This window comes from Caretta caretta, chromosome 5 (assembly GCF_965140235.1).
Source record: "Caretta caretta isolate rCarCar2 chromosome 5, rCarCar1.hap1, whole genome shotgun sequence".
Taxonomy (NCBI): Eukaryota; Metazoa; Chordata; order Testudines; family Cheloniidae; genus Caretta; species Caretta caretta.
In genome coordinates this window covers 27,771,545-27,783,387 of record NC_134210.1, presented here as the reverse complement: position 1 = coordinate 27,783,387, position 11,843 = coordinate 27,771,545, and the positions used below count along the sequence as shown (strand labels likewise).

At 39.1% G+C, this 11,843-nt stretch overlaps 1 protein-coding gene across 2 annotated transcripts in view; it reads right to left on the bottom strand.

The window, feature by feature from the left end:
• EGFLAM (EGF like, fibronectin type III and laminin G domains) overlaps positions 1–11,843 on the bottom strand; it is a 128,808-nt gene that overhangs the window by 22,534 nt on the left and 94,431 nt on the right. For both annotated transcript variants that reach the window (XM_048851259.2, XM_048851260.2), the window contains exons 14-17: positions 9,876–10,001; positions 9,063–9,306; positions 5,277–5,388; positions 2,997–3,113 (exon numbers count right to left, since the gene is read on the bottom strand). In XM_048851259.2, the coding sequence (XP_048707216.1) occupies positions 2,997–3,113; positions 5,277–5,388; positions 9,063–9,306; positions 9,876–10,001 (599 nt within the window). The remainder of the gene's footprint in view (positions 1–2,996; positions 3,114–5,276; positions 5,389–9,062; positions 9,307–9,875; positions 10,002–11,843) is intronic.

Genomic DNA, 11,843 nt, shown 5'->3' with positions numbered 1-11,843 from the left:
AACTATAGGATTCTTCCAAAACATGTCCACATTTTGAGCTCTCTAAGAAAAAATATTGCATTTTGTACAACCTCATTTAATATATAACCAAGTTATACACAAGGTGCCATATTCTGATCTTGGTTACATCAGTGTAAATATGGCAAAAGTCCATTTACATTAATAGTTTCACAGATTTGAACCCCAAAAGGGACCAGTATTATCATCTGATCTGACCCCTCCATAACACAGGCCACAGAACGTCACCAATAATTTCTGCATCAAGCCCATAATTTTTGTTTGAATTATAGTATATCTTTTAGAAAGATATCCAGTTTTGACTGCAAGTGGTGGAGAATCCACCATCCCTAAGTAAGTTGTTCCAATGATTAATTATCCTCACTTAAAAATGTGCATCTTATATTTTAGTCTGAATTTGTCTATCTTCCACTTCCACACACTGATCCTCATTATGCCTTTTGCTGCTTCGTTGAAGAGCATCTACTGTCAGAAATCTCTTCCCCATATACATATTTGTAGATTGTGATCAAGTCACCACTTAACCTTCTCTTGGATAATCAAAATAGATTGAGTTTCTTAAGTCTCTCACTATAAAACACATTTTCAAAGATTCAGATCATTCTTGTAAGCTCTTTTCTGAATGGCTTTCAATTCTTCAACATCTTGTGTTAGGTGTTGACACCGCTACTGGACACAGTATTCCATTAAGAGTCTCACTTAATGCCATACACAGAAGTAGTAAAACCTCCCTACTCCTATTTGATGTTCATCAGCTTATGCATCCAAGAATTTGTGTTTGCCCTCTTAACTGTAGCAGTGCATTGGGAGTTTGTGCTCATGGGCGGACGGTGAACTGGCCATTGGGAAAGCCTAGCTCCCGGCCCCTCCCCTTCTGTCTGAGGCCCCACGCCTCACTCTCCTCTTCTGCCCAGAGCACTCCCATGTGGTCCCAGTTCCCCAGCCCTGGGCCGCCTGAGTGCCCCCAGCCCTGGAGCTCCGAGCAGGCTCCCAACCCCAACCCCAGAGCTCCCCTGGGCAGTATGGCCACAGTGCCCCTAGTCCCGGAGCTCTGTGTGGGCCCCCAACTCCAGTCCCAGAGCACCAGGGGGCACAGTTCCAGCGCCCCAAGCGCCAGGTGGGTGCTGCGGCCCTGGCACCACCTGCCCTGAGTCCTGGCGACACGCTAGTCACCCCAGCCCTAGCCAGCCTGGGCTACGGAAGAGCGGGAACCAGGAAGTAACTGCAGGAAGGGGCTTAGGGGCGGAGCGTGGGTGGAGCCACATCAGCCTCCCCAAGTCTATGATACCCACAACCCATGTGCTCAGTCAATTATTTCCCATTACCTTTAAGTCCTTTTCAGTGTCACTGCATTCCAAGATATAGTCCCCTATCTTGTAAGAATGACCCACATTCTTTGCCCCTAGATGTCTGGCCTTGCGTTTGGCTCTATGAAAATGCACCTTGTTCTAACAAGCTCATCTTACCAAGTAATCAAAATAGGACTCTATAATGACATGTCCTCGTCATTATTTACCTCTCCATCAATTTTTGTGTCAACTGCAAATTTTGCTAGCAATGATTTTGTATCCTTTTCCATATCAATAAAGATATTGAAGAGTAGTAGCACTAAAAACACCCCTAATGTATGACAAATCTCCATTTACAATCACTTTTTCAGGATCTATCAATTAACCAGTTTTTAATCCATTTACTGTGGGCTTCATTGATTTGTTATTTAATTCTATGGAGTTACTCAGATTTAAGTCTAAGGATTCCGGGCTACATTCAGAGTGTGGCTAAGTCACATGACTTATGAGGAGAGGCTGAAGGAGCTGGGATTGTTTAGCCTGCAGAAGAGAAGAATGAGGGGGGATTTGATAGCTGCTTTCAACTACCTGAAAGGGGGTTCCAAAGAGGATGGCTCTAGACTGTTCTCAATGGTAGCAGATGACAGAACGAGGAGTAATGGTCTCAAGTTGCAGTGGGGGAGGTTTAGATTGGATATTAGGAAAAACTTTTTCACTGAGAGGGTGGTGAAACACTGGAATGCGTTACCTAGGGAGGTGGTAGAATCTCCTTCCTTAGAGGTTTTTAAGGTCAGGCTTGACAAAGCCCTGGCTGGGATGATTTAACTGGGAATTGGTCCTGCTTCGAGCAGGGGGTTGGACTAGATGACCTTCAGGGGTCCCTTCCAACCCTGATATTCTATGATTCTATGATTCTAAGTTATTCTAAAGAACTCTAGAGGAAACCAGTGCTGGAATAATTTATATTTTCTTTTGGCCCCTCATTGTGTATATTATACCAATTTAGTCTGCTTACATCTGACTCCATTAAACATCACTTCTGAATTTTGACCACTAACTGAGGAAAGGGTGAATAGGTTGGTGTCGCTCACGCGCTAAGAGGCCACAAGAAAGGAGGGTAGCAAGAAAAGCAACTAATGGAAAGCTGTAAGAGTGTGTAAGTTACATTACACTACGTTATGTTAGTCTTCACCCTACTTTGACTTGCACTTTCTTCTGGGTCGCTAGCGTGTAAGTTATGCCAACCATTTATCTGTCTATACTTTGTCCATCACTGAGCATTCTTTAGACTCCCCTTATGCTCACTTATTTACATATAGGTGTAAATGAGTCTAAGGAGGTCTAATTTTGACAACTTCACACATCAACTCTGACTTTGACCCAGCATGTCTGTGGTTCACTTATCAGTACAGCATGGAAGGTAAATCGAAAAACAGCAACAACACTTACCAGTAATTTGTCAATAGCATTAGGAAGAACATGGTGTTCTTGATTGTTAAACGTATTTTTAAGAAAGGAGAAATCAAGCATCTTGTGAAGGGTTGCTGAGGTCTAGGGTTGAAATCTTGGCCTATCAGGAGTTTTGCCATTAACTTCAGTAGGGCCAGGATTTCACCCTTGATGTCCATGTGTCAGGGATACAAAGATATGAAGTGAATGCACAGAGTTAGTTTATTTCAAAACATGTACCTTCTGAATACTTCCACTGAAAGCCTTCAGTATCCCAGAGTTCTTCTTCAGGTTATCATAATTAGGGACTCCACCGATAAATATGTCAGTGTTGCACTTAATCTGCGTGAAAGCTCCCTGTCACAAAAGTCAGAATCCATTTTTGTTAGATCAGCTACAACTATGCTTGCATTTTCAGGCTAGCTTGCTTTATATTTTTAGAAGGGAGCCCTGGGTGACACAGGATTTCTGTATGGTATGCAACATAGCCTTACATCTTCATGCTAACGTGGAAGGGACAATGTGGATCCTGTACTAAGTGGCTGGGCCTGATTCTATTTAGAGGTCTGGAAAATTTCAGATGTTTTGACAAAAAGTGTGTGTGTGTGTGGGGAATTTTAAAATGGTATTTAATTTCTTCTCTTTCCTTTTTTTAGCCAGTTCTAATTCTGATCTCTTGATCACATTTGTGTGAAGTGGGAATAACTCCACTGCAGTCACACTGGTGTGATACTGGTAGCAGTGAAATCAGAACCAGTATTGATTTTAACTCTGAACGCTCAGAGTTAAAATCAATACTAAACAGAAAAGAGTCAAACGCTTGCAGTATTTGAAAAAGCAAACCTGTAATACAGGAAACAGATAAAAAGAAGAAATATCATGTGTCTGAACTGGGTGCTGGAAGCTGACACAGTCACTCAGACTACACTGGAGTTCTGGTTAACGTTTTTGTATGAATTGGAAAGACTCTAAAGGTAAGGACATAATAAATATGTAATTCTAGTTCTGCAGGAGTTCTTTGTTGGCAGCTGCAAAGCCAACCGCTCTCTACAGCTGCTGCACAATGCTCAGCTAGAGAGAAAAAACAGAAACCTTCTTCTTCTCCTTTGTTCATTATGGACCAGATTGTTGAAGGAATCTCATATAGGGCTTGACAGCAGATGAACCAGATTACCCATGATTCTTTTTATTCCTATATTTATATATAAAATGCTATATATCCTTTGCGCATGAACCAAAGTGCTTTGTATCTATAATTCTAGAGCTTTGTGTCTATGATTCTAGGGACTTCGGATGTTTGGTTGAACTTTAGAGTGTGACCAAATAAGGGAAAGTATGTAATATTTTTACCCTGACCTGTTGAGAACGTGTCCAAATACCCAGGAAAAGACAACTTGTGATTGCTTAATGAGGGATACTTGTTATTACAAATGTCTTCAATATTCCATACAATATGTGACTCACTGAAAGATGTTTTTAGCTTATTAGGAATTACTTGTTGCCACAGGTGTTTCCTATAATGAGGATGTAGTTAGAAATGTCTTTAGCTTATTGATAAAATAAGCTAAAATGCCATAAAAAGACAAATAAATTACAGATATATTTAGCTCATTGATTAGGTATGCTGAAATACCATAAAAGGAATGCCTCAGATAAATCAGTTATGGGAAAGGAATTATTTTTTCTCTTGAACAAATATATAAGGAGGAGAGTTTTTGGAAATTAGTTAGGGATAAATCAAGCTGCAGCCACTTCTCCAGTCTCCAACTCAGCTTGGTAACAATAGCCTTTATTTCTGTATTGTGCTGTACAAATTTTTAACTAACAATCTTTAATAAATAAATAATAATTAAGCTGATTATTTAACTAAAACACAATAGACTGGTAAAAAAAATTTCCATTGAATTTGTTGAGGGAAAACTGGATTTCCAATTAAATGAAATTTTGCATGAAAAGTGTCTGCTTTCCATATAAAAATGCTAGTTTGCCTGAAAACCTGAAGACTTTTCTGCTGAAAACTTGAGTTTTCAGATTTTCAATGAAAAGTCGAATATTTCTGCATGAAGAAAATAAACAAGCCATTTTTCAACTTGAGTCTCAGTTTATTTGGAGAAAAAGCTTTTCTGACTGTAAATTCTAACTCTTGTGCTTAGAGGTGCTAGTGGTTGAAAAATGCACATGCTGGTGTTTTGTAATCGGTACAACTATGACCGATAAATTGATGAAGAGGAAGAAATGAACCTCATGTATGAAACAAGAAATGTAGGTCAAAGCACAAACACCTGGGTCAAGGCAGAAGAGAGGTGCTCCCAGTTATGTCCTGGGCTCCTCTCCTTCCCAACTCAAAGCTAAAGAAGAGGCTGCCCCATATATGTGCTTCAATAAACTCTTATAGGCGTCAGAGATCAGGGACTGTGGCTTATCTGAAGATTTCATTTTTGTTAATGTTTAGATGAGAAGTTAGGTCATTTTATGAACAAATTGCTTTATATATGAGAATATACATTATATGCTTCTTACCTCTGCCATTCCTTCCACTGGCTTTTGTTTATCAACCTGCAAAATACCATTCTTCGCAGTGCGAGACACTCTGAGTTCATGCCACTGGCCCAGAACAACAGGTTCTTCACTCCTGTTTAAACCAAAAACCACAAACATAAAAACCCATAAGAAGTCTATACCTGCATTTTTTTTATACTTTCAAACATTTTTCTTTACCAACTAGCCTTTTGAAGATAATGTCCATGACCCTTCCTTCAACAGAAACAAATTACTGAGTATCTTTACCTATTAGCACTAAATAAAAGAAAGGGGAAAAATATGACTGCACAAAAGCTCGATGTATATGAGGCGCAACAGAAGGCACCATTTCTAAACACTGGCAGTGAAGGAATATGTGTCAGTGTTCCCATATTAAACTAAAAGCATTTTAGTTTTATTTGTAAAAGAAACCACTTTAAGCAACCAGTGCACATTTAACTATCTGAGAGCTAAAATTTCTATTCAATTTCTGCAGTTATTTAGATTTAAATACATGAGGAAAAAGTCTCAGCTATACATCCCCCAACTCCAAATGACTGAAGCTGGCGTTACAGAAATTTACCTAAGGCAGAAGTTCCCCAAAGCCTTTGTCTCCTTATGAGACAGAAACATTTTGTGTTTGCTTATCCATTCAATTCAGATAAGCTCTTTTGATGCAGGCTATCCCAGTGATCCTTTTTTTTTTTTAAATAAACTGAATGTTGTACATTATGGGCTGTAACCAAAATATGATCCTAATTGTGTAATGAGATTCTGAATAAGAACCACAATCTCCAATTGTTATGCCAAGTGACCACCAGTCTCACAGGAAACATTTTAAAACTGTTCAGATAATCTTTATTAACCCAGCACTAATCTGGGACAGAAAAACAGTCTGCAGAGTGGATAGAAACCATGTCCCCGCAGATGTTACAATTAATGAAGTCCTATAGACATTCCCTTTACTTTGAAATGTCATTTTTACTACTTTGGGTTAAAGCAGTTCAAATCCAAATCATATCTCGAAGCCTTTTGTACGCATTTCTGCCAATCTTCTTCTGACACCAAACCCTCCAAAAAGCATCACCAAGCAATGTCATTCATTCTTTGTCCTTTTCTTGTTTAGTGACAATTAGGGTTTAATCACATTGGATAAATCACTAGGTAATACGTTTTAATGCCTTGGATAAATCAATATGTAATAAAGAAACCAGATGAGTCTGACTACTTAATAAGATGCAATACATATATTCTCTGTCCTTTGCAGAACAAGTTATCATCATGCCAACCCTCCTGCTTTTGTAAACTGTAATTTTAATTAGGGATGGGTGAACCTTGCAGAGCTTGAGATTTTCAGAACTGTAAGTTTATTTTTTGGATTCACAGGGTTTTCAAAACTAGTACAAGTTTGTCAATCCTTTTTAATACAATTTAAACCCTTTTTTCCTCAAGGATGAGTTGGTTTTTTAAATTGTTTTTCTCGTTATATTGAATCCTTGGCTATGTGCTAGGGATAGACTCACTTCCCTAGGTTCCTGATCCTGCATTAAGATCCAGGAATGTGAATATCTGTGCCCACGTGAAGTCTCATGGGCAGAGTGGATCCTGGTAGAGGATAGGCTGTCACAGTGGTAGCCTGTACCTAATCGTCTATTCAATTTTTTTGTCTCCTCCTTTTACAACCTCTATTACTGTGTGCCTGCATTCTGCTTCTTTGCTCACCATGTTGCCTAAGCAAGCACAAAACTCAGTCACGTTCAAGATGAATGTTTAAACTCTCATTATCAAAGTTATCATTATCAACGAGCTCATCTATCCTTAATTATAATGGTAACATTCACATCCAGCTCATTTCAGCATGGTGCAATGGCCAAGGTAGTCAGGAGACGTGAGTCATATTCCCAGCTTTGGCACTGACTGTATGTGTGACTTTGGTCAAGTCACCTATGAACTCTGTGAGCCTATTTCACCATCAGCAAAATAGGTATAATGCTGCTTACCTCATCTTTGAGATCTATGGAAGAATAGTGCTATCCAAGACTTAAGTATTGCATGAAGAACTGCCAGCGATTCCTACATGTAGTTTGCCTAACACTTGCCATTATAAAAGATTCTTGAAACCATTTTTTTAGATTCTCTAACACTTGCACACGTGCATTTATGATACAGTCTTTAATTACATGATCACATGCTATATTTTTCACGGGACTTGATTCTTGATCCCCATCCATCAAGGTTGTATAGCGAATCTGTATAATTGAGATACTAATGACAGGTTTCAGAGGAACAGCCGTGTTAGTCTGTATTCGCAAAAAGAAAAGGAGTACTTGTGGCACCTTAGAGACTAACCAATTTATTTGAGCATGAGCTTTCGTGAGCTCACGAAAGCTCATGCTCAAATAAATTGGTTAGTCTCTAAGGTGCCACAAGTACTCCTTTTCTTTTTTTGAGATACTAATGCTCTCCTACTTTGTGTTGGAGAGATATTCATTGTTTGTGCGGCACTCAGATACTATAATGATGAGTGCTCAAGAAAGTTCCGTGATGAAATGAGTAATTCTATATTTGTTACAGGCTTTGGATGGTGTGCTAACTGAATAAATCATGTTTAACTCATCATTAGTAATCATGTTTATTGAACAGCTGCCTGTTCCCTATGTTCTGTCCATTCTGTGCACTGAATGAGGGAGGAATCCCTTGGAAAAAAAAGTAACAGGTGATCATATAATCAAAGACTATTAAAACTGCATACACACAAGGTAGCAGAACTAAGGTAGCATGGACAACCTAAATTCCTACTTTGAGTGCTTCACTTTGTAACCTGCAAACCTTTTAACACAGTTATTTGTATGTTATTACTCTTTGTTAGTACTCTGTATTGTATGAGTGCATAGCTTTGATTGTTTTCAAGTAAGCTTACCATCAGGTTGACCAATTTTCCTTTTTTTAGCAATCAATAACAACTTGTATTTTTCCTCAATCTATTTGAAATCCAAATGTTAGTTTCTTTCTCCCTCTCTGTTTTTTTTAAATGTAAAAAAACGAATTCCACTCTCATATACACATGTACAACTCCTGATGGGAAGTGCATCCATCTATCTGAGTTCGAATTTGGCCCAAAGTGTTTTTAAGCAGTAAAAATGGTATTTGGGGAAAAATCATAATTTCTTTCAATATGTGTCTCTAATATGGATTACATACTGAAGATAGAGACTGCAAGATGTTATTTGAATGTATGTACTCAGGCCCTCCCAGAGTGAAAATCAGTATATTTCACAGCCTCCAGTATGACCATCATTTCTTATGAACACAGGAAACATACAATATATAATGGCCACAGGCAATATACTGTGTTACTCACATCTTTGCATACATTATTGCCACATATTAGGCTATTGTTAAAGATGACTGTAAAATATCTAGTTTCATTATATATTATTCCTTAATTTCTTGTGTTAATATTAGTGAGGCAAGGAGATGAATATTTTTAAAGTATTTTCCCTACATGGATAAGAATAACATCTGCAGTTGCAGGGTAGGATGAAATGATAAATGCTATCAATGCTTATGTCAGCTTCAGACCACCAGACAAGAAAAAATACCCCTGTGTTATAGTATTGCAGTTAGACACACAGCTTCTGTGCCTTCCCTAGAAGTACCCGTCACTGGATTTTGTTGGAGAGTGAATATATAACTACACAAACCAGTAGCCTCTCCAACATAGCTATTCCTTTCCCATATCTTCATCGTGGCATTGTTTGAAAAACTATTACAACTAATATTTACCTGATAATGGCTGTTCCTGAACCACAATCAAACCTGAACTCCACATAGCTGCCCAGCATGTTAATAGACAGGAAGTCCTTGCTGTCTGTGTCATAGCTGTACAAGAGGACCCCATTCTCTGAATCTGGACGAAATGTCATCTCAAACTCCATGAAGGAAAGGTAGTTCTGTGGTTCCAAAGGCCAGGATGTTGCAGCAAATGACCTTAACGACTCATTGAACTGAGGTATGGCCAGGATAAATGCTGGAATTCCAGAAAAAACAAGTAGGTCAGCTTGGGCTCTAAGGTAAGAAATTGACTAACTCCCTAACCAATTTCAGACAGCTTTCTTCATTATGCATTTAAATCTACCGTCACACTAGAAGCCCTGCCATTCCTTCTGCAGCTCTCAGGCACACAGGATAAACATGCTACTGAACTTCCTTCCTCAGACAGCCCAACTCTATTGGTCAGGCATAGAGAAACATCAGGAACACAGCCCTGTTTTCTCCCAAGCGCTTAGAATGGGTTTCCCAGCAGGCAGTGTGAAGAAGGAGCGGTCCCCGTGCTCTGAAGTGCACAAGGACTGCAACCGTTCCCCTATCCACGCCAAAGGGAGCGTGGAGTCCATAAAAACAAACAACATAACATGCACACAAGGCATCTAGCACCATTTTATCAGCATATGCCTGTGCTTTTTAGGAGAAGGAACAAATCAGGACTGTTTTCTGACAGTTCAATGACATCCAAACTGATCTTATCCTATTGAGAAAGTGTATTGAACACAGACTAAAACTTAAGTCAGAAATAAAACACATCTGGTGTCCTCTCACCTTCTTCACAATGCCGACCTTTAAATCCAAGAGGGCAAAGGCACATGTATGAATCAGCTTGGCTTGCAGTGCAGGTGCCGCTGTTAATACAGGAAGCCTCATCGCAGATTCCACTGCTGCATTCACCTAAACTCAGAGCCAGAATGTCATACCATACCAGTTAATCCAAGAGGATTTAGCGGGCTGCTTGCTTGTTGTTACAAACAAATGCAATTTGCTTTCTCAAGTAAACAGAATTCTCTCTCAGTGTGCAAAACTACAAAGCAGATTTTAGGGTAAGTGCTTGATTTCAGCATTGATTTTACACTGCATCATAAAGATGCTTTAAAAATGGTAGAAACGAGAACTAACCAAATAACTCACAAGATATTTTTTACAGTATAACCATTTGCCAGAGGAGTGGGTTTTGCCTACCCTCAGTAGCATCTTTGTTGTTCTCACGAATGTGTATTTCAGAACCTCCTCGTGTCACCCGATTGTTTACATTACAAACATGCTGATTTGTTTAACCTCAATTATCTTAAGTGCTGCTTTGTTCATTCGAAGTTTGGGGACAGTATGGTAAGCACTGAATGTATTAAGCAGCACCATCTAAGCTTATTAACCAGCATGTAGTTGTTAACTGTTCTGTCTGCACTGCAGGGGATCCATATTACCAACATATGGGCTTTCTAATCACCATTTCCACCACGCTGGCATATGATGTCTACAGCACAGAAAGGTGCCCTGAGGTAACAATATCAAAACTGTCATAGAAGGACGGATTTTTTTGTATTTCCTTCTCAGTCAGTGATACATGTGTTTAATAGTCAAAAGTGTATGAAGTACCAGTTAACTCAGATATTTTTCTTTATTTTAAATTGTATTATTGTTTATTTAAATCATTTCCCCCCTAGTCTACAGGAATAAATTGTAAATATTAGTTAACAAGGCCCAGATCAACATGTGCGCTGTGTGTGAGTACATCGCTTATGTTTCTGCAGTGTTTTAAAGGGGTGAAGTCCTACAAAATGGTGACAGACAATAAATTTACACTTGAATACCTTCAAACATACTCCCGGAGGTGGGGTATGTATATTGAGGGAGCTTCAAGTGAGTATTTTCAGGGTGATTGACCTCAGATTACAGGTTGGATCATTCAGACATGAAACATGCACAAGGGTGAGTAGTTTTCAGAGTAGCAGCCGTGTTAGTCTGTATCCGCAAAAAGAACAGGAGTACTTGTGACACCTTAGAGACTAACAAATTTATTAGAGCATAAGTTTTCATGGGCTACAGCCCACTTCATCGGATGCATAGAATGGAACATATAGGAAGACGATATATATATTCACATACAGAGAAGTTGCCATACAAATTGTAAGAGGCTAGTTTCAGAGTAGCAGCCGTGTTAGTCTGTATTCGCAAAAAGAAAAGGAGTACTAGTGGCACCTTAGAGACTTAGTGGCCAATGTACATGGCAGAGGGGCACTGCTGGCACATGATGGCATATATCACATTGGTAGATGTGCAGGTGAATGAGCCCCTGATGGAGTGGCTAAACCAGACAGCCTCTACGCAAAAGAATAAATGGACACAAATCTGACATCAGGAATCATAACATTCAAAAACCAGTAGGAGAACACCTCAACCTCTCTGGCCACTCAGTAAAAGATTTAAGGGTGGTAATTTTGCAACAGAAAAGCTTCAAAAACAGACTCCAATGAAAAACTGCTGAGCTTGAATTAATATGCAAACTAGATACCATTAACTTGGGTTTGAATAGAGACTGGGAGAGGCTGGGTCATTACACATATTGAATCTATTTCCCTATGTTAAGTATCCTCACACTTTCTTGTTAACTGTCTAAATGGGCCATCTTGATTATCACTACAAAAGTTTTTTTCTCCTGCTGATAATAGCTCATCTTAACTAATTAGCTTTTTACAGTTTGTATAGCAACTTCCACCTTCTCTGTATATATATCTA